General features: G+C 50.2%; 1 protein-coding gene across 1 annotated transcript in view; it reads left to right on the top strand.

Annotated features, from left to right (window-relative positions):
• Positions 1 to 21,591, top strand: part of CCDC180 (coiled-coil domain containing 180) — a 45,272-nt gene that overhangs the window by 5,108 nt on the left and 18,573 nt on the right. The window contains exons 8-21 of the mRNA XM_058672704.1: positions 1,495 to 1,658; positions 2,088 to 2,207; positions 4,001 to 4,080; positions 5,979 to 6,067; positions 6,453 to 6,575; positions 7,868 to 8,041; positions 9,063 to 9,178; positions 10,469 to 10,595; positions 12,242 to 12,281; positions 12,417 to 12,871; positions 14,066 to 14,295; positions 16,155 to 16,330; positions 17,485 to 17,665; positions 18,832 to 18,978. Of these exons, the coding sequence (XP_058528687.1) occupies positions 1,495 to 1,658; positions 2,088 to 2,207; positions 4,001 to 4,080; positions 5,979 to 6,067; positions 6,453 to 6,575; positions 7,868 to 8,041; positions 9,063 to 9,178; positions 10,469 to 10,595; positions 12,242 to 12,281; positions 12,417 to 12,871; positions 14,066 to 14,295; positions 16,155 to 16,330; positions 17,485 to 17,665; positions 18,832 to 18,978 (2,222 nt within the window). The remainder of the gene's footprint in view (positions 1 to 1,494; positions 1,659 to 2,087; positions 2,208 to 4,000; positions 4,081 to 5,978; positions 6,068 to 6,452; positions 6,576 to 7,867; positions 8,042 to 9,062; positions 9,179 to 10,468; positions 10,596 to 12,241; positions 12,282 to 12,416; positions 12,872 to 14,065; positions 14,296 to 16,154; positions 16,331 to 17,484; positions 17,666 to 18,831; positions 18,979 to 21,591) is intronic.

Here is a 21,591-nt window from a genome sequence, read left to right as displayed (position 1 = left end):
TGTGGTCTCAGGGCAATCTCCGCCCTCCTGAGCAGCTCCACTCTGCCCCTGTCTCGGTTTTGCAGCTGCTCTGCTCTCTCCTGGGCCTCTTGTCAGTACCTACTGCTGAGCCATACTTGCCTCTTACTTCTGTCCCCACTGCCTCCTCTTACCCACACCTCCAGCCTCCGCCAGCTGCTCTCTTGGGGGATGGGAAACGTGAATGTCACACTTGTTTGATGTCTTTAAAGTCAGGATACAGTTTGGGCCCTTGGCTATGAGAAAGGAGGACCACTTCTGGCTGCCCAGGGGTACATTTTGCATTTGTGGATTTCCTGGCAGTGGCGTGGCTGAGCTGAGTCTCCTGGCAGCAGCGCGGGCTGAAATGAGTGTAGGTGTTCAGAATCACAGATGGTACAGCACGCATCTAGGTGTGGTGCCCTCGACACGGTGTAGGCACAAGGTTGGCAAGGAGGAATCTAGCCCTCTCTCTCCATGGCCCAGATGTGAAGCTCCCAAAATAACTGCACTTGCACCTGTAAGGGCCTCCCACCCATTCATGACTATGATACCTGCCAGGACTCAGCAGTGGAAGCTCTTGTGGGACAGAGGAGAACACCAAAACTGTAGACATAGTGTTCCTGGGAGAGTGAGAGCTCTCCAAGTTCCGGTTATCTTTCCATGCCTTGTTTCCTGTACTCACTATAGGAACTGGCACTTGCTACTTGACCTTGGTGCATTTTGCTCATTTAATCATGCAAATGTTATCACTCTAATTGGCCAGAGTGTGGCTATGGAGCCTGAACAAACCCCTGTTAGTATTCCCCAGCCAGGAAGCACAGCTGGCCTCAAACCTCGGTCTCCAATGAAAAGCACCAATGGGGTCTCCATGTGCTGTGCTAGACAGGGCCCCCGCTTCACCAGCATGCTTTGGGTGGTTTGGGTTGGCATTTGAGGCTATTCCCATGACATAACAGGAGCAGGAATGCTGAAGGGCAGAACAGGGCCACACAATGAAGCACTGTCCCTCCCTCCCGCCAAGGGTGCCCAGGTGACAGTTACTGGGAGATCTGCCTAGAGAATGTTCTAGCTCTGTCCTCATCAGGGCCCTGGGTCCCACCTCTTATTGTCCTGGCGTGAGCACTCTGCATTAGGGACAAGTTTATTTTAAAAATGGTGAGCAGCCTAGAGCCCATGGGAATGCTCTACTCCTTTCCCCTTGATAAATGATCTGATGTGGCCTGGAGCTGAGTTGAGCATTGTGTGGTCCACTCGTGGTGAAGCCTTCCAGGAAGACCCTTGTCACTTGTCCATGACTGCTCAGCCCCAGGCAGCTTCCTCAGCTGCCTACTGACCCCTGGGGGACTCCTCCCAGTTTGCCGCTATCCCACTCCACTCCTCAGCCTGTACCTACTCAGGGAGCCTCCCAGTCACCCACCACCCCTTTCTTACCATGCTTCATTCTCTATGTGAGAATCTTGCTGAGTTGTAGCCCTGCCTCACCTGTGACCACAGATCATGAACCACGCCCTGCTGGGCAACCGGAGGGCCATTTCCCAGCTGTTCGTCAACCTGATGGAGGCCACCCTACAGCAGGAGCTGGACACCCGCCACCGCTGGCAGGGCCTGGTGGATGCCTGGAAAGCGCTCAAGAAGGAGGCCATGCTGCAGGAGTTCAGGTCAGCCTGGCCACCCTGCGAGGAATGCGTCTGTTGGGCCAAAGTCACAAAACCACTGCATACATCCAAAGCACCAGCAGTGGAAGGCCAAGGGTGGGGGAGGAGATCAGGGATGGGGTACTGGGGGTAGGAGCGGAGGCTCGGGCAAGGCTTCCAGAGCTGACAGGCATCTGTCAGCAGCTCCGTGTGATCTGAGCAGGCACGTGCCATGCTGTGAGGGTTTCGTTGGCCCTTCCCTCCCTTCTTCCTACATGCCACCCCCACCCTGCCCTTCAGTGTCCCCGTGATGGTAGAAGCCCCAGAGCTCTGAGTCTTCTACCCTGAGTCACCCTCCCTCTCATACACTCACCCTCCTCCCCACCCCCACCGGCCCCCACCTCTCCTCTTGTCTCCTTTCCTCTCTGCATGATGCTGTGTCTGGCTGCCCAGTGAGTTCATGGCCAGCGAGAGCATCCAGGCTCCTCCAGCAGTGAAAAAGGAGCTGGAGGACCTGCTGGTGACCCAGGAAGTCCTGCAGAAGAAGCGGCTGGAGCACCTGTGCTCCATCTGGTACGGATGGTGTGGGTAGGGGGTTGTGGGGAGTTGGGTTTGAGGGTCCTGTGGAAGGGAGGCCTGTGGGGTCTGTGGGCCATGGCCAGGAGCTTAGACCTTCTGTTGAGGGCAGTGAGGTAGCAGAGGCTTCGCTAGCTTCAGTGGGTCTGACACTGGAGGCTGGAATGCCAGTGGGGAGGTTGCTGCTATCAGCGGGCATGGGCGCTCTTCCTGCCTGAGAGTCTATGCTCAGCTCTGAACCCATAGCAAAGTTGTTTGCTAGGCTGCCCATTAAGAGCTCTGGATCCTGAAGGCCTACAGCCGGGGCACTGTGCAGCTGGTACCCTGAGCAGTGTGGCCCTGCCCGCTGGAGATGCTTCCTGGGTTGGGGAGTGTCCCTTCTTCCCATCTGACAGTGCCGTGACACAGGCTCTTCTTATCTGCACCTCTCACCCACCTTAGAATCAAAGTCCTAGAATATAAATGGCTGTTAGGATCCCATGTGACCTGAGCCATAGGGGTTCCCCAAGGCAGGCACCACCTGCTCCATTCTATCTTGTGATTCAGGTTTACATTAACAAGCCTGAAAAAGCACCTGTGCTGTTTGCAATAATTCAACACATTTCTGACTCTGAGTTCCTGGACAAAGTGTGTTGTTTCCTGGTCCCATCCCTTGAGGCACAGTTCTGGACTCTCTTTTGGACTCCAGCTGCCCTCAAACAGTTACATGCCAGCACCTCTAGGAGGCGGCACTGAGCCCCTGAGCTCATGTCCAGGACCCCATCTCTTGTAACTGCTCCCACAATTTGGCCAGCAGCAGCCAGACAAGGCCAGGCCTTCTCTGGGGGAGACATATGGTCCCCAGGACTGTCGATCTAATTGCAGGAATGCCTTTCCCCTCACTCAGGCACTATGCTCTCCTAAGAAAGCCTTCTCAGAAAGGTGTGTGTGCCACTTTCCTCTCTGCCTTGCCCCATGCCTCTCACAGGCCATGCACACCTAAGGCTGGTCAACCACCCATCCAGAAGGAGGGAGAGATGTTGACAAGCAATGTATCCACATAGACACTCCTTGCCAGAACTGGGAGACTGTATAACAGCAGTGTTGGACTTGTGCTGAGCGAGCCACATGACCCGGACAGAGAACAGCAGGGGCTACCCTATGAGTCAGAGGCAGGGTGGGTACTGACAGGACCATACGACTCCCACAAGGTCCCTGGGTTCCTCTCCTAGGTCACACAAGAGGGCAAGGTCACATGCAAACCTTGACTAGGTCGTGCATGCTAGTGTCCCACTGACCACAGCAATCACATGGCTACACCTGGGTTCCTGGGATGGAGGAACAGACTCCTCCTCCCAGTGGAAGAAGCTAATGAAACTGACCATTGGTGTCTGGGCTACATTGTTTTTCTAAGAGGATTAATGACTTTAGTTAGAAGCTTTCTATTGTTGGATATGAAGAGTCTTCCAATAAATTTGTATTATGCAGGTTTATGTAAAGTCCTATTAAAGTGAGGGTCCTCACATGTGTACTTTGCATGCATTTTCTGCTTTTATCTCAAAGGAGGTTCCTAGCAGTAGGCTTCCTTGGCCAAGTAATAGAAACTGGGAGAAGTCAGCCTTGCGTTCTCATCAGCAACTTGCTCTTTAGTATTAGCACATCTGTCTGTGTCATGTGTTTCTGGCACCAGGAAGTCCCCGGCAGGTGCCCCTTGGTTCTTCAGGTGCTGCAGACACACTCCTCAGAAGTGCTCACAGTTCTGGTGAGCGAGCGCTGGCTCACACATGCTTTCCTCTGTCTGCCTTCCCCAGCGACCTCTTGCCCCCCACTTATAACAAGGATCGCCTGAATGAGTGGCACTCCTCTCTCAACTCCCTGAACAAGCAGCTCGGTGAGTGATGCTGGGAGGCTCTGCTGAGTACAGTCACAGATCCATCATAGGTTGGCTGGGCAGCCAGGTAGGAGGAAGAAGTGGTGGCACCTCCTTCCTAAGGAAGCAGGGATCAGAGACCATAAGCTCTGAGAGCCTTAGCTAGGGCTTCCTCCCTCCCAAGATCCCCCGCAATCTATGTCAGCCATGAACTCTGACCCCAACCCCTGACCCAAGTGTGGAGACAGAGGGATGGCTCCAACGACCATGTCTCAGGAGCATGGGGCAAAGCCTATGGTCTTACCATCAGGAACAAGGGTTTGACATCCATGTCAGCTGTGTGGCCTTAGGGTAGTCAGAGCCATCTTATGGCCTCAGTTTCTTTCTTTGTGAAATGGGGGTGTCAGAAGGAGTAATACTGGGGTCTACCTTACAGGTGGATGTCCAGACATGTGGAGGGCCCAGCTAATAGCCAGCATCAAATCATAAGTGGTAGTGCTTAAAAAATGCTCTGTAGACTTGGGCATCTCGTCTGGTAGGAGGCCTCTATCCTATATTAGGGTGTCTGGGTTCACTGGCTCTGGCTTCTGATTTCAGCTTCCCACCAATGCAGACCCTGGGAGGCAGCAGCGATGGCTCAGGTGATTGGGTCTCTGACACCCACATGGGAGACCCAGATTGAACTCTGCCTAGGGTCACACAGCCAATGAACGGACATAACTCTTTCTGGCTTGGTTCTTGGGCTCATCACATTCAGCAACATGCCTAGTTCTCTCAGAGTGTTTATGTGAGAGCCCTGAGATTCTAAATAATCGCAATGGCTACTGTTGGTTCTTCACCTCCTAGGAACAGGCATTTGTACTGGGCCAGGGACAATCAGCAGCTGACTCTACCCATGAATGTATCCAGTCCTAAGAAGGCAAGCCAAGCAGGACATTAACAATAGGGAGTAGATGGGTCGCCAGCCCTGTGACCCCATGGCCAGGGACCCAGCCAGGGTTAAGTCATGGAAGACTTGAACAAGGAAGTGGCAAGGCAAAAATGGCTGGTAGGAAGATGTGTTCCAAGCAGGTGTACATTCTGAAGCAAAGCAGAGCTGGGGCTCTAGAAAAGAACGCAGCAGCAAAAAAAAGGCTGGAAGATCCAAAGGGGCCAACTACCCTAGGTAGACCTGGGGAGACTGAGCTTCACCTTGGGGGCACTGGGAACCCACAATGGGGCACTGAGGTCAGCACACTGCAAGAGTGGAAGCAGGGAAGTGGGCAGAAAGTCCATCCCTATGACCCTCCTGAAAGGCTGGGGATGCCTGGCCACGGACTGGGAGCTTCTCCTGTTTCTGAGCCAGTGCCTGCTAACCCTGTCCAGCATCCTGAACCTACACCCCATTGCCATCTGCTCTGCCCTCCCCCTCCAGCTCCTGTCACAGAGCCCACAGAATGTCTGTGTGCTCTTGCCATGTGCTGTCAGGAGCATGCAACAGCAGATGCTCATCTAAGACATCAGCCACGTTGTTTCCTGTACATCAGGAGCAGAGGGAAGGGCTTCCACACCTTCTGCTGGAGCAAGTCCTTGAGCTGTTACCCACTCAGGACCTGTGAACACAGTCCATGGGCACCCTTCTGGCCGTGTTAGGGTTTCAGTGCAGCTAAACTGAGTCTAGAATCAGGGTCAGAAATAATCAGAATAGATGGAGAGGAGTCCATCATGGTGGAGTGGGAGGGCACTTAAGTTGTTGGGGCATCAGAGACTGCATGAGGAGAAAGCTGAGAGGGCATTACCAATCTGTACCTCAAGAGCCTTGGAGGTACAGGCATTCACTGGGGCGTGGAAGGAGGCTAGCAGTGGTATGGAGGGGACAGCTCCCTTCTACTCCCTCTCGCTATGCTGACCTATGTGTTGCTTTCTGCCCTCCCGTGGAGACACCTACCACACGGACAGTGGGATGCGGCTCCGCCTGCTCCATGAGAAGACCTGGCAGGAATGCCTGGTTCGGGTGCAGGATTGCAAGGTGCGCCCAAAGAGAGGAGCAAGGGGCTGGGGCTTGATGCGCCCACCAGTCTCCTCCCTAACATGGAGCCCAGCAACAGCCACTCACTCCCCAGCCTCTGGGCATCTGCCCAGCCCCTCCCCAGCTGACCTAAGCCATCTCTCAGGCACCTCCCTTAGGAAGTTCCCCACCCATGTGAAAGGAAGCCATGTGCTCTCTGAACCACCTCAGGCTGCACCTTGCCCTTCTACTCACACTTGGCACCGGGCATTGTTCTTCCATGGGTTATGGCCACCACCCCAAACCCCTTAGATAACACTAACCCTGAGTCCTGCCAAGGTGGGGCGGCACCCAGCCATGGTCTGCAGCCCTGAGCCGGGCCTTGCCACAATGTCATCCCTTCCAGAAGCAGCTACTAGACTGGAAAGCCTTCAGCGAGGCAGAGGCGGAGAGTGTGGTGAGCCCAACCTTCTTCCACATGGTGGGAACACTCCAGCGAAAGATGGAGAAGAAGCTGGAGCTCTTGGATGTGCGTGCTGGGGACCCTGCAGCCAGGGATGAGTGTGCAAGGGGCTTATCCCAGTGCACTGGGCTGTAGGAAACTGGAAGTGAGCAGCAACGGGGCATGCCAACTCGCGAGTCCCCAATGTGTCTGCTTACTCCAAACCCTCAGAGCAAAGCCCCCTGTGCTGGTCACTCCCCTGCATCTGACCCCTCCCGCCCTTTTAGGTGGGAACTCCAGGAAAGCTCCCTCAAACCCTGAGAGTTCAAGGCTGGCTGACCCTGGGCCCCCAGCCTCAGGATGCCTGTCATCTAGTGGTGGGGTCTACACATGTTCCCTGTGAAGAACAGCCCATGGATTTGCCCTAGGCAGTGCAGAAACAGATATGGCTGTGTCCCAGTAACCTGAGTGACACACTCTGAAACTTAGATTTCATGGAATTCTCACCTCATTAGCTTCTTTTGCTTTTCTAAAAAGGTCTTACTTATTTGAAAGGCGGAATGACAGAGTATCTGTTGATTCCATCAGCTGGTTCACTGTCTGAATGGCCACAGCAGCCAGGGCTGGGCCAGGTTGAAGCCAGGAACCTGCAACTTCCTTCTGGCCTCTAATGAAGGTGGCAGGTGCCGAAGCACTTGGGTTATCTGTGGCTCCTTTCCCAGGTTCATTAGCAGGGAGTTAGAATGGAAGCAGAAACAGGTGGGATTTAAACAGATTCTCCAGTACCAAATGCTGGCATCCCAAGTGGCAGCTTAATTCACTGTGCTACAATATCAGCCACTTTTTTTTTTCCTCGAATCATTTTAAACTGGACAGGTCATGCTCAGGCCAAAGAGCTAAAAAAAATAAACAAAAACCTAGATGCAGGCCCAATTTAGCTTGTAAAGCCACATGTTGCCAGCTTTGGCCCAGGCCAGGGAGAGGTGGGTGGTGGGAGGGCTTTAACAGCAGGTGAGGTATCTGGCCCAGGTGTTCTGAGTCAGGAAACTCTGAAACCCCAAAATGATCCAAGCCAAGGTGGAAATTTCCCACCCAGGGTCCCTGGCTGGTGGTCTGTCTACAGTTGGTCCTGTCAGTGGCTTCAGTGGGATAGAAGACAGGTCTAGAAATGGAAATTTAAAGCCAGGCAACCCAGAGACACTATCTTAACGAGCAGGAAAGCCACGGAAACTCAAGTGCAGCCTGGAAGTTGACTTTGAGAGACAGGATCCCAGGGAATGACAGTTCTGGGAGGTCCAGGGCCCCTTGAGTGGGCCCTTTTCTTGCAACCCTGAGCCAGTCAGCCCTCCAGGCTCCTACTGTGGATTCTGTCACCACAGAAATCCTTTGAGGCCCTGGCCAAGCAGACAGAGCGGCAGAGCTCAGACCTCTTCAGCTACTTCCAAGAAGCCGTGCAGCTATGGGAGAAGTGCCAAGACACTCTGCTGCTGCAGGAGGTGGAGCTAGAGAAGAGGATGGAGCAGCGGCGGCAGAAGCACAATCAGGAGAGTCAGGTGCAGGCCCTGGGTGCCCCCGAGGAGCCCGGGGGGTGGGCCCTACCCAACTATAACCAACGACATACCCAGAATAGGTCCTAGAACCCACATCCAACCATAAACTGAAAAAGTGTTAATGATATGGATGGGAGTAGTGGTCATCCCCACCAGAGAACTGTGCCAGCTGCATGCTGGGACTCTGGGAAGAGGGGGGTACATCTCCCCTTTGGGAGAAGGTGGCTTGACCTTGACATAGCAGAGGTTGCAAGAAAGTGTAAAGTCCCACCCCCTGCTGGAGGGTCGTACTGGTGAGATATCTGAGCTCCTTCTGGCTTCCGTCTGGAAGCGGCTGTAGAGAGAGCTGCCCTGGCCCAGGCTCTCAGAGTGTTTGTTGGTAAAGGCTTGGATTTGCTGATTCGCTGTCACATTCGCAAAAGAAGGGAAGAAGCCAACACCAAGTTCTCCCATCTGGGGTCTGCTAAGGCTTCACATTCTAGTAGGTGGGAGGGACTGACACCTCAAGTTCCTGTTACAGTGAAACACACATCATTCCTGTAGCAAGCTGCGTCAAGGTTGAGAATCATATCAGATAATAGGGGAATGTACATCTGGTAGGTCGCAGGCCCTTGCCTGCCAGGAGTTAGGCTGCCGCCCAGCACACAGTTTAGGGAGTGCTGATCAGTATGACTGATGAGAAGGAAAGCAAGAAGCAGGGCCTCCAAAAGCCATAGCATGGGCCTGACTAGGTGGGCATGTGAGAGGGTGCTGTCCCTGGGAAATCCCTCCTGAGTCAGGTGCCCACAGTTGTGCTCAGCAGAGAACATTCCAGACACAAGGAAGAACCTGGAGGGAGGCTCAATGTGCAAAGATGAGAGGGCACTGGCAGATTTGCAGCACCTTCTGTAAGAAAGGATGCCCCCCACCCGCCCCGACCTGCCCTAGGTTCCAGAGGTGGGAGAGTCTTCATGTCCCTTGGCTCCCTAGCACTCAACAGCTCAGCTCATGTCAGCTTCTTCTTTTTCCGGGGGGTGGCTGCCAGTCCCAGGAAGCTCACCTCGATAGGCTCGTGGACCAACTGAGGCAGCAAAGCCATGAAGAAACACTGAAGATATACCTGAGCAAGGCCAGGCATTGTCTAAAGACCATGAAATCCAGGTAGGCTGGCCAGACCCCAAAAGACAGGATGAAAGCAACCTGCAATTCAGAGTTAAGGTCTCAGGCATCCTATCCAAGAATCCTAGAGTTCTTGAAGGAATTCAAAGGCCAAGAACTTGGGTCTGTCCCCCCCTTTTAAAAATATTTACTTATTTTTATTGGAAAAGCAGATTTACAGAGAGAAGGAAGGCAGAGAGAAAGATCTTCCATCTGCTGGTTCACTTCCCGGGTGGCTGCAACAGCTGTTGCTCAGCAGATCCAAAGCCAGGAGCCAGGAGCTTCTTCCAGGTCTCCCACGCAGGTACAGGATGCCAAGGCTTGGGTCAACCTCCACTGCTTTCCCAGGCCACAAGCAGGGAGCTGGATGGGAAGTGGACCAGCCTGGACATGATCTGGCACCCCTATGGGATCCTGGCACATGTAAGGCAAGGATTTAACCACTAGTGCATCATGCCAGACCCTAGGTCTGCCTTCTTAAAACTTAAATATAATTGTTCTTTGTTAAAAGGAAGGGGGGAAGTAAACCACTAGAAACCTAGATTTTTGTCCTCCTTTCTGCCCAGGTTTCTTTTTATCATCATCACATGCCCATCCATGAGCACATAGACCTACATACATCGAGTTTTTAAAATAAAGGTTAAGTTATACTATGCACATTTTTCTTCAGCTGCAGACACATCAAACTTTTTCAAAGACCATATAAAATCTGTTAAAACAGTTCATCATGATTTAACTATTCCCTAACTGGCTTTTTTTTCAATTTGTTCTAATTTGTCAACCTTGTTTCAGTTTTCTGTAAATTTCCTTGGACCTTGTCTTTGTACCACTTATTTATTCTGTAAGGGCACTCACAGAAACAGTACTGCACTGCCAATCAACTGTAGTACTTAAATTCAGAAGCAGAACTTTAGGCAAGTAAGAAATTCCTGGGGCCTTTGCCTCCTTACCTGAGAAACAGATACATAGCGGGGCTTGCAGGTGGTTGGGGGTTTGTGGGGATAATGCAGGTCAAGTTCAGGAGATAGTGGATAGGATGAGGGAAGCCACATTGTGATAAGCAGAACACTATCTCATGTGTATTTGTCTTTTGTGTTTTGCTTTGTCTGTTTGGCAAAGAAAAAGGAGCAATATGAAGGATTGTTGTGTCAGGAAGTGTACACAGAGCTGCTCTCTGTAGATCTAACACCTAGATGGCATCCCACTTCCTGGGGAGCAAGAGTCTGGGGTCCACCAAGTTCAGCTGAGCTCCACTTTTGGTCTCCCCTCACTCCCTCCCTCCCTCCCCACCAGGTACAAATGTTTTCACAACCTCCTGACAAAGGAAGTGATGGCCTACCCAAGGATCATACTGAAAGAACTCAATTACTACAGCTCCAAACTCAGCCAACACTTCTTCGTCCGGGAAGTCTTTGAACAGGTATGGAGAGAGATCTGGTGCACTTAGCGACTCACAAGGGAAGCATATAGGAGGAGGCAACTTCTCGTTCTCATGGGGATGTCAAAACTACACTACCCTGCAGAGTTCATGTCCAGAGCAGGACATCAGGCAGAAAGAGGCTGGCAGAGTGTTTTAAGAGTCTGTCTCACCCTCTGTTTAGAAGAGTTTGAAAGACTCCAAACTCAGGGCTCAAGGACAGGTGGGCTTACAATAGCAAGTCTAATGTGTATGGCATTGTGTGTTCCATTCATTGCACCCATCCCCACCAACATAATTCTCTCCAAACACACCTCTGACACTGTCCTCCTCCTCACTGACCCTATAGCCCTCATCAAGTCTATCCTATGGCCCCTGGGTGACCACTCTGCTTCCCGCCTCGGTGCTCCTTGATTCATCCTACTCCTAACACATGTCCCATGTTTGCTACCCCTCCTTCCCCACCATGCTTCCTCTGTGGGGGTTCTCCTCTCTTGACATCCCAAATCCACCCAGACTCACAGTCTATTACCAAGGATCCCAACCATGCAATCCTGGCTCCTGCTCTCCCTTTCCTCACTCCCTGCCATATCTCTGGTCTCTGAACTTGCTTGTACTTGGTCGCAGGAACACTCAACTTGATGAACACCCAATCTGCAGGTGTTTCCTGAAGGACCAATATGTTGTACTAATCCATATTCAACTTCATCTCCTCTTAGCTCATGATCTGGTGTATATAATCCAGACATGACCCTGCGTCAGGACAACCGTTCCTGGAACATCTGGGTTTGAATCCCCAAGTTTGACCATTTCTCCCTCATACCCATCAAGAATCGCATGTGACCAATGTGTAAATGTCCTGAGTTGGCTCAGAAGCTGGCCAAGGATTTTCTACATAGAAGGGAGACTTAGCTCTGTTTCAGAGATGAACTGTCCTGGGAAGGAATCCCAGCTCAGACTGCCAGTGCAGGCTGCCTGTGACACCTGGGGTGAAGCAGAGACCAAGATGCAGGAGAGTGAGCTCACTGTCTACCCTTTGAGATTATTTAACTCATTTGCCCATGTTCAGCGTGGGCATCGTGATGACTCTCATTTCACAAAACCCTATGGAGCTGAAAGAACTTATTTGGGTTGCTCAGCTTGTAATAAGCTGAGATTCAAATCCGGACTTGCCTACTGCAGTCCACACTGCTACTCATTACATGAAATGTCCCCAGTTTCACTCGCAGCCCATAGGACAGGGGCATGGAAGGGTTCACAAAAACCCTCCCCAAAACACACACACACATACACACACACACACACACACACACACACACACACACAAATCTGTATTCTCTCCGTCTCTACCCAGCACCCTGTGCAGTGGGTTCCTGCCACTTCTTTGCATCCCTCAACTGATACCTGTCTTACCATACAAAACTGTATCAGCCTGAACTTTTACTGCATCACTGCCCCTGGCATGCTGGAAAGGTTTGCTCATCCACTTGGGTTGAACGAAAACCAGTTTCCTAAATGGGGGACCCTCTGATTATTTGCAGTGAAATCAAATGATCAAAGCCAACAGCAGCTATTGAAGAGCTGGACAATGACATATCAGTCACTCGTGTGTGTGTGTGTGTGTGTGTATTCTTTCTCCCCCTTTGTAGAACTTGGCTGGAGAAGTCATTTTCAAGGTCAGGGAACCAGGTAACTAAACACAAGTCCTATCCAGTTCCCCCACCTTTTCTCTTGGGTTTCTGTGCATTGGGTGGGAGGCCCCATTCAGGCAGCACTGGTAACCCATGTGTTCATCCCTCTTCCCCTGGCACTGGCGGCCACCAGGAGCCCATGAGAAGCTCTTCATGAAGAGAAAGAGGAGACTGTGGATGAAGCCAATGGTGAGCATGGAACCAAATGCAGGAGAGGAAAGCAAAAGGCAAGCGGCAAGTCTTCAGAAGCCAGTAGAAGAGCTGGAGGAGGAAGAGGAGGCCCTGGAAGTGGTGTCCTCTGTCACCGAGGAGGCGCACAGCCCAGAGCAGAAGTCTGGCCTGAGTGATGCAGTGGATGAGTCTGGGGAGGACTCTGTGAGAGAAGCAGGGGAAACAAAGGCTGAGCAGGAGGCAAACTCACCCCAAGGCCAAGAAAAAGAGAAGCTTCCAGAAAAAAAACAGGATGAGGCAGATGAAGAGGAAGAGGAAGAGGAGGAAGAAGAAGAAGAGGAGGCAGAGGTGGAGGAAGAGGAGAATGAACAAGAGGAAGGTGTGCAGGAAGAGTATGAGATCTTATCGGTGGAAGAGGTAGGTAGCAGCTACCTTGTTCCTGGGGCATAGAAATGTTGCTGTGCTGGTCCCTTGCCTTGTCTCAAGCCTGAGCTGGCTCCCCAACAGTCGGTGCCCATGGAGGTACAGACAGACCACTACCAAAGCACTCAGCCCATCATAGGTTTGCCATTGGGCATCCTACCCTTCCCTCACAACAACATTTTCCCAGCTGCCATCCCAGCACCCTGCTCTGCTGTCGCCCGGTCACCACGTGCTTTCCTCTTGCCTTTCTGCTTCCTCCCACATTCTCAGCTCCTCTCCCTAAGCCCCTGCTGAACCCCAGTGCATCCGTCCCTTCTCGCTCCCTCCCTGTTCTCGAGTTGTGGGTCACCCAAAGGACCATCTGTAAGCTGTCTGACTGATCCCCACCGTGTACACAGAGAGAATGGCTTCCATCTTCGTCATTCTCATTCCTGTAATTCACCAGTCACTTGAGTTCTACCATGACAGAACTGCAAAAGCCCCCGTTCTTAAGCTGCGACAGAATTGATGTGTGAGGCTTCTTTCAGAGAGGGGAACCTAAAGTCAAACACCCCATGGGTACAAGATAGAAAAGGGGGCTGGAAAGTATGGGATCCTGTGGAAAACAATGAGTATTGCAAACAGCCACGATTCAGCCCTAGGCAAAGGGCTGGGTGGGAATGAAAGCTGCATGTTGACATATTTTCTGATGTTTAAAGAAAAATCAGAAACCAGAGTTCTGGCATCTAAGTTCCCAGTTCTAAAAGTGTTGTGTGGGAACAGATCTAAAACAGTTGTCAGAAAGACTGCCCCACAGGCTTGTTGTTGGTGATGTCAGCAAGCACAGTCTGCATCCCACAGGTTCATCTGATGATGTCAAGTGTCAGAGTCTTGTTCTTGAGGCTGGCACTGTAGGACAGTGGGTTAAGCTGTTGCTCTGGATGTCAGCATCCCCCCAAGAGTGCCAGCTTGAGCCCTGGCTGCTCTGCTTCTAATCCGGGTCCCTGTCAACCACACGAGAGACTCAGAGGAAGCTCCAGGCTCCTGGTTTTGGGCTGACCCAGCCCTGGATATTGTAGTCATTTAGTGAGTGAACAGTGGATGGAAGATCCCTGTCTCTCCCTTTGTCCCTGTCTCTTTGCCTTTCAAATAAATTTTTAAAAAATAAAATCTAAAAATAAGCAAACAAATGCCTTGTGACTTGCTCAGGCTGAGGACAAGGAAGGCAGTGCCGAGGAAATGCCCTGCAAAGACCTGGAGTCCTTTACCACTGCCAGTGGAAACACATACTTCCTGTTCGTGTCCCTGGAGGAGGAAGAACAAAGCTGTCAGAAACCCCACTCCAACTTCTTGGCCAGGCTCATCAATGACACTTCCAGCACCAAGTTCATAGAACAAGTGATCATTCCATCCAAGCTAATCTTAGAGATTAAGAAACAGTGAGTAGAAAATCTTTTTATTCTCCTTCTCTTGCTCTGAGATTACTCAACAAGATGATATGCCAAAAAATGATCTAGTTTCACCTCAAGAAAAATTGTCAGTAACTGCAGGAGGGTTTGAGGTGAAGAAAATAGCCAATTACAAAAAATGTTGAGAAAGGATTTGCAGTCACTGATATCCTAATGATACCCTAATAGGCCCTAAGAGAGAGAAAGAAAGAGACAGACTGCTGTGTCCAGCCCCATATGCCCTGCTGGCCTGGAACTAGTGCATAGAGAGGAAGATCTCCAGGCACTTCTGGGTTCTGGTCTGGGGCATTCATGATCAAAGAGTTTCTATTGTTTTTAAATCGTAGGAACAAGTATATCAAGGATTGAATTTTGCACTAATGACATGACACATTCATTACACAAGACAGAAACCCATGAAGAGTAAAGAAATGGTTTGTAATCTTGCCCCTCACAAATTCTCCTTCCCTAGCTGCCATGTTTCTGGACCTTTGTGTTAGAGCTGGAGCAAGTGTGGGGATTTGCATTAAGTTTTGAAAGGCACTTTCCTTGCTCTCCTGCCTGCATAACGGCATGGGTAGGACTTGGCAACTGCAGTGTCTCTGGCTTGTCCACCTCCTATGTTAACATATGGACATATGACCAGAGACACAGTCAGGTTTCAGGAAAATATCTTGACCCCAATACCATCTGTTCCCTTGGTCTACCACAGACCATTGTCTGTCCTCTCCATCCGTGGTTCACAGGACAGATGTCCACAAGGCCCACCATGAGAGCTGTCCTTTACCAAGAGTATTTAATCTGCTTTATCACAGTTAATCCCACTTTATAGATGCACTCACCAAAGCTCAGATAATTGGTCGTTTAGCCAAAATCTCCAAAACAGGAAGCAGTTAGCTCCAAGATGTGAGTATATCCTGTAATACCAGAGTCTTACAGCAAGCACTGTGCCATCCAGATTATGACTAAGCAGAGGAAAGGTCTGTGTCTGGCTGACTGAGTTTGGGTGTTGAAGGAAAGCATACAGACCCAACAGTATAGTGGTCCTAAATATAAATGCCTCCATGAATTTTACAAGGGGGATACATCTGGTACCCAGGTCTCACAAAAAGAAACAAGAACATGTTTAAAATGAAGGTATAATAAGTTGGGAAATAATATTTTTGATTCACATCAAAGTCAATGATCCTCATTATATATAGAGTTCCTATGACTTGATAATTTCTAAAAACATCCATTACCCAATAGAGAAATGGGCAAGAAGCATTCATGGAGAGTATACAAAGAAATTAAGTGGTCTTCAACACGTGGAAATGGGCTCAGTCTTCGACCCAACCTGACAAAACTACTGAATGTAAACATTTGAGGATTGAATAGGGATGCAAATGCCCATTGCCCATCTCATTGCCCCACCCCACCCCAGGGAAGACCTTGGTAACACCTATCAGAACCACAGACTTGTGGGAGTGCTCCCAAAAAAATTTGTGGGAAACAGGAAATCAAAGTTTTACTTTTGTGCAAAATATTTGAGATCCATTCATGATTTTTTTTCACCATACACATTTTCTGTGAGCTTTCTTGAGAATGCATTGTGCTTTAACCATAGATCTGGGGTAGTTTTCCTGAAAAAACACCTCTCCCCTTGACCTAGGCACAAGCTTGTTCTTTGCAGCCTTTCCAAAATATTCAAAAGTGCCTGGAGCCCTCCAGCAGGAGCAATGACCCATTTCTCACCAATGAGATGCAAGTAAAGCCAGGAAGAAGAAGAAGCGAAGCACTGTGGGTCTGGAGTGATCTCCCACTGGTCACGATTTGCTGGCTGGGCTGACCTTCACTATTCTGTCCCACAGACTTCGAACCGGCTTCTTCGAGCACCTTGAGAAGTGGTTTGACCAGTGTTCCCTCAACGCCCAGATCATGGTGGCCACCAAAATTGACAGTCTGGATTCCGAACTGGAGCTGCGCCTGCACCTACACCAGCCGAGGTTCCAGCACATTGAGAAGGACATCCATAACGTCAGGGCAGGTAGGGCTACCTGCTCTGGGAAAGCCCACCCACCCAGGATCCTTCCCCCAGCGTCTGCCACCACCTGGGTTTGTACCCTGCAACATTGAGCATGTCGTCATCACACGGCCAAAGATGTATGTGAGAGTCTGTGCCTCCCAGGCTTGCAGAGAAAAAGTAGTGCTCACACTCCTGATTGGAAATTTTTTTTAAAATTTGCTGTTTTAGCTCTCTGGGAGTTCAGTTCTGCCCACACACCTGTCTGATGGCTGCCCTAGAGGCAAGCCCTTAGCTCAGGCATCAGAGCTGTCAAGCTCAACCTTCTCTGGTTGTGTGACTCAGGGCAGGTTCCCTGATCGCTCTCTTACCTGCAGAAGGGTGTGTTGGAAGTGATAACTCAGGAGGCTGCAATAGTATAGAAGGTACAGCCCTGCCAAAGGTGGTAGTCTTTTGTCCCCATTAGTATGCAGCCATTTCTTTCTGCAGTGGTGGCCTCTGTTAACGGCAAGGTAGAGAGCACACATCAGTAGGAGTCTTCAATGATCCCAGTTGGTTTTTCACTCGGATCATGTTCCAAGCTCCATTAGAGAGCCCCACACAATCCCAGCCAAACCTGTATTCCACACAGCAATGAAGATGCCACACAAGTAGACCCCTGACCTGAAAGGCTGCTTCCCTTTGGGCCCCAGGCTCTCTGGCCATTCAGAGCACCACGTGCAAACAGCTCAGAGAGATGAACTCCAACACCACACCACTCATTCTTGGCCAGCACTTCTGTCACTGCAGATACCAGGGGTCAAATGGGGGATCTGGAACTCAGCTCCCACCTAAAGCCTATGATGGGCCCTGGATCCTGGATGCCCGGTGCTGACTCCTCCCCCTCTATCCTGGAAGCTAGTCTACATCTGAGCTGCGTTGTTGTCCCCCCAGGACTCTCCCTGCATCTCAGGCCCCCTGCAGTCTGCAGCTCCTAGGGACGCTCCATCTCCCCAGCTATGTCCCTGCTGCTGCAGGCAGTGGTCTCTATCAGCAGTGAGACCCTGGCACTGGCTCCCTAGTGGCCACCCTGAGGTCAAAGCCTAGCAGCTGGCCCTGGTGACAGGGCAGGTAGACTTTGTTCTAGAAGTCCACGAGATGATGGGGCCCAGGGTAGCTGGGGTGCCATCCTCTTCCAGCTGAGCTGTTGCTTCACCAAGAGCGCCTGAATCGCCACTGTGCTGGTGTCATGGAAATGCTGAAGAAGGAGAACCTCATGTTCTTCCAATTCCAAGAAGAGCAAAACACCAGGAGCAGAATCTTCCGCCGCCGGATCTATGACATGGAGCACATCTTCCTGAATGCCAGTAGGAGCCAAAAGTAAGACATGAGTTCTCTCTCTAGGAGTCCAGCCAGGCTGCTACTTTCAGGGGTGCAGAGGGCACCCCAGAAGCCCTCCTTGGACTAATCCATTCCCCCCAAGAGCCAGAGCCAAACTCCTTGAGTAGCCACAAAGAGGAAAAGACACATGTGGCCAGCACACAAGGGTGCTAGCGAGGAACCCAACAACATTCATGATGGGAAAGGACCACCTCCTGGGGAAATTGGGAGGGGCTTCCTGCAAGAGGATGCCGTTGGGTTTTTTTTTTTAACTCTTCCAAGTGCCTTAGTTTATTAACTGATTCACAACTACATGTGGCAGGGATCGTTGGTACTACTCTGATTCCTATTTGGAAGCAGGAAGTCAAGCCATGAAGAGATTTAGTACTTTGCCCAAATCTACAAAAACAGCAAGCATCAGAGCTCAGATCCAGAGCCATGCAGTTTGGCACAGAGTATGGACTTGGAAAGCATCACACTTGATTCTTTTCCTAAAAATCGTTTTAACCAAATCAACAACTAATATCTAATGTCTAGTATTGGATAATCACATAAATAATGCCCAAAGATAACCACACAATAGGCTGTTACTCATTATCTTTTCCTACTTTTTGTAATCAATAACTCCATCTTTTATTGTTCACCCTATGAGGATGTCTTTGGGTTGAACCCAGAGGCAGTGCCTTGGCCTGTGATGGAGGGCGTGGGAGGAGACTGAGTTCAGCCAACAGAGAAGGGGCAGAGGAGGAGCCCAGTAAAGCCATCCCAGATGGAAGAAGACCTCAGTCAGGTTTCAGGGAGGAGTGAGATGTGTCTGAGCAGACTTCAGGCACCCAAGGAGTAGCTGGGCATCACAGTCTTAGGGCTGGCAGAGCTGTCTTGCAGGAGAGCACTGCCAAGTAGCCATGGTCAGAGTGCGCCCTCTGCAGGAAGGAAGAGGATCCAGCAGGGTCTGGGGTTCTTTTGCCAACTGGGTGGTAGCACTTAGACAGGAAGGACACCCCTTCTGATCCAGCACCCCTAGGTGACACACCATGTCCTTCTAGGATCTCCAGACCACCTGAAGAAGCTGGACAGTGGCTTGGGAATCCCACATGGAGTCCAGACAGCATTGTGGGATGCCCTCCCAGGCATGCCTGCAACACCTGCCCTCTTGTGTCCCCCAGGCTGGTTGCACTGAGCAGCACTCTGCACCAGGAGCTCCTCAGCTATGTCGATGTCACCCAGGTGTCCCTGCGTAGTTTCCGGCAGTACCTGGAGGAGAATCTGGGCAAACTTCGCTGCACCAACATCGAGTTCATCAAGCACTGCAGGTGGGAACCAGCAGCCGGGTATCTGCTAGACCCCTGGGGTTTCTCTCCTGGGAGCTGAACCTGTTCCCCACTCCATGTTAATTGTGGCAAATACATAGATAACAAAATCTATGATAACATAGATAACAAATACCTAGATTACAAAATTAGATAGAGAACAAAGCTACAATTTGAGGTGTGCAGGCCACTGGCATTGAATACCTTCTCATGAATGCGCCACTGTCTCCATCATCAATCTCCAGAACTTTCATCTTTCCAATCTGAGACTATGAATCATTGAACAGGTTCCCCATGTCCTCCTACTCTCAGCCCCTAGCTACCACCCTTCTCTTTTCTCTATGAATTTGACTACTGCAGGGACCTCATGAAAATGGACTCAGATGAAGGCCTGGTGTGTTTCACTAGCCATGAGGTCCTCAGGGTCCATCCATGTCATAGTGTGTATCTGGGCTTGTGTCCCTGCTTAAGGCTGAACATGATTCCATTGTTCAGGTGTACCTTGTGTGTGTATCCATTTCTATGTCTGTGGGCATTTGAGCCATGTTCACCTGCTGGCTGTTGCGAATCATGGTAGCAGGAACATGGGTATGTCAGCATCTGTTCAAGGCCCAGCTCTCAATTCTTTGGGGGGTATAGACTAGGAAGTGGGGGTGCTGCATCATATGGAAAGTCAGTGCAGTCGTTATTTGAGGGACTCCATAGCAGTCACACTGCTATGGCTTCCCACCAGTTATGTGCCAGGGTTTTGGCTCCTCTACATTCTCAGCAACCCTTCTCATCCTCCATTTTCCCATAGCAGCTCTCCTGGTGGGCTGGAGACAGGGTGATGCCACACTAATGCTTTGTGTTTGCCCACTGGTGTCTGGTGTGGAGCACCTTCCCGAGTGTGTCTCGGCCACTCCTCCCCCATCACTTCTCTCTTCATTCTTCCCACTATCTAAAGGAATATTTCTGCACCCAGACTATGCCTTCTGTGAGGCTATATTCAATTTTTAACAAGCTTGTTTTCATTTCTAAAAATCACAAGTTGTTTCCTTATTATATAGCACAAACACAGAAGTGTGTGAAGTAAAAAGTAAAATCCCTCCAAGAATCATGCTTCCTATATAATATAGTTCCATAAACAAAAACAAAAACAAATGAGTTTTGAATAGAAATGAAATCCTCACACTCATGCTGACCCATGGGCCCCATCTCCACCCACAGGTCACGGGAGTACCTTGCTTGTCAAGGACCACCTTTGTTTTATTTATCATTGGAAATATTATGGCTGTGTAAATAACATTTTTAGGCAAATTTGGAAATTAGCCCAAAGTCAAACTATAGTTTGACGTACAAGTTATGCAACTCTATATTGCATACCTCTGCCTCCTCCTTCCTTATTTTAGCTTCATTTAGCTGTTTTCATTGTCCTTTCTATTTACTAATTCCCCCTGTAACCGTTTAAGCTCCTGGTAAATGTTTTCACTGATGCTTTAATTTTAGTGATTAGACTTGCCATTCCTGGATATGTTTGATTCTTTTTTCAAAACCATCTGTTCTTCGATCATGTTTTTAAGTATCTCTGCTATGTCTGTAAGCATCTTGGATTATAGCCTACATTGAGCCATTCTACTATCTGAGCTCTGCTCTATATCGTGTGGCTGGTGCTCATGGGTGACATCTTGCTTCCTTGTGAATTTCTTCACTGTGAAGCCCTTGTTTTCCTTGGGATTTTACTGGTGGCATTCTTTGAGGCCTAGAGTGACATTATGTTTCTTCAGAGGCTTTTAAAAAAATATTCATTGAAATGAAGAGAAGGAGAGAATCTTTCATCTGCTGGTTCACTCCTTAAATGCCTGTGACTATGGGGGCTGGTGTGGCCTAAAGCCAGAAGACAGGAACTCCATCTGGATCCCCTGTGAGGGGAGCAGGATCCCAACTACTTAGTCCCTCATCTGCTGCCTCCCAGGTACATTAATAGGAAGCTGTGTCTGAAGTGTGGAGTAGCCACACTCCAACCAGCACTCCAGCATGGGACACGGACATTCTGAACAGCTGCTTAACCCACTGCACCACAGTGTCCAGCCCATACAGAATTCGGATTTTTTTTTTCTGCCAAGCAGCTGGAGGGCACTGTCTGCCTAGCCAATAAAAGTTCTTTGCTTGAGGTTTTCTGGATTGCTTCAGAGAACACGCCTGCAGTGTGTAAATGTGGGTGAAGGCCAGCATGTAGTTAGGACAAGCTTCCCTCACTGCTCACCCTGGGATCTGGGCAGGTCAATCTCCTGTCCTCTGTCAGGGGTCATGTCTAGCTCAACCTCGTATTGAAGGTCGTGTCCTCTGGATCCAGCTGGACAGTCTCCACTGTACCATCATCAAGGTGGAGGATGTTCAATGTCAATGCCTGTTCTGTTCTCCAAGGAACATCTAGTTTCATTTCAGAATACTTCTCTTCATATAGTCCCATAAATACTATTTTGATTTTTAAACTTTATCCACCGTCTTGCTTTCTATCCAAGCTGACAAACTGACCTAAAAGGGGAAATTTCATGGCACTTGTGAATCCTTGCTTCCACCCCCAACTGCCTGCATAGCTTCTGTCACCACCTGGCTGTGAAGCCTAGGTCACAT

This window comes from Ochotona princeps, chromosome 14 (assembly GCF_030435755.1).
Source record: "Ochotona princeps isolate mOchPri1 chromosome 14, mOchPri1.hap1, whole genome shotgun sequence".
Classification (NCBI taxonomy): Eukaryota; Metazoa; Chordata; class Mammalia; order Lagomorpha; family Ochotonidae; genus Ochotona; species Ochotona princeps.
The sequence above is the reverse complement of the archived record's forward strand: the minus strand, read 5'-3'. Positions and strand labels throughout refer to the sequence as shown.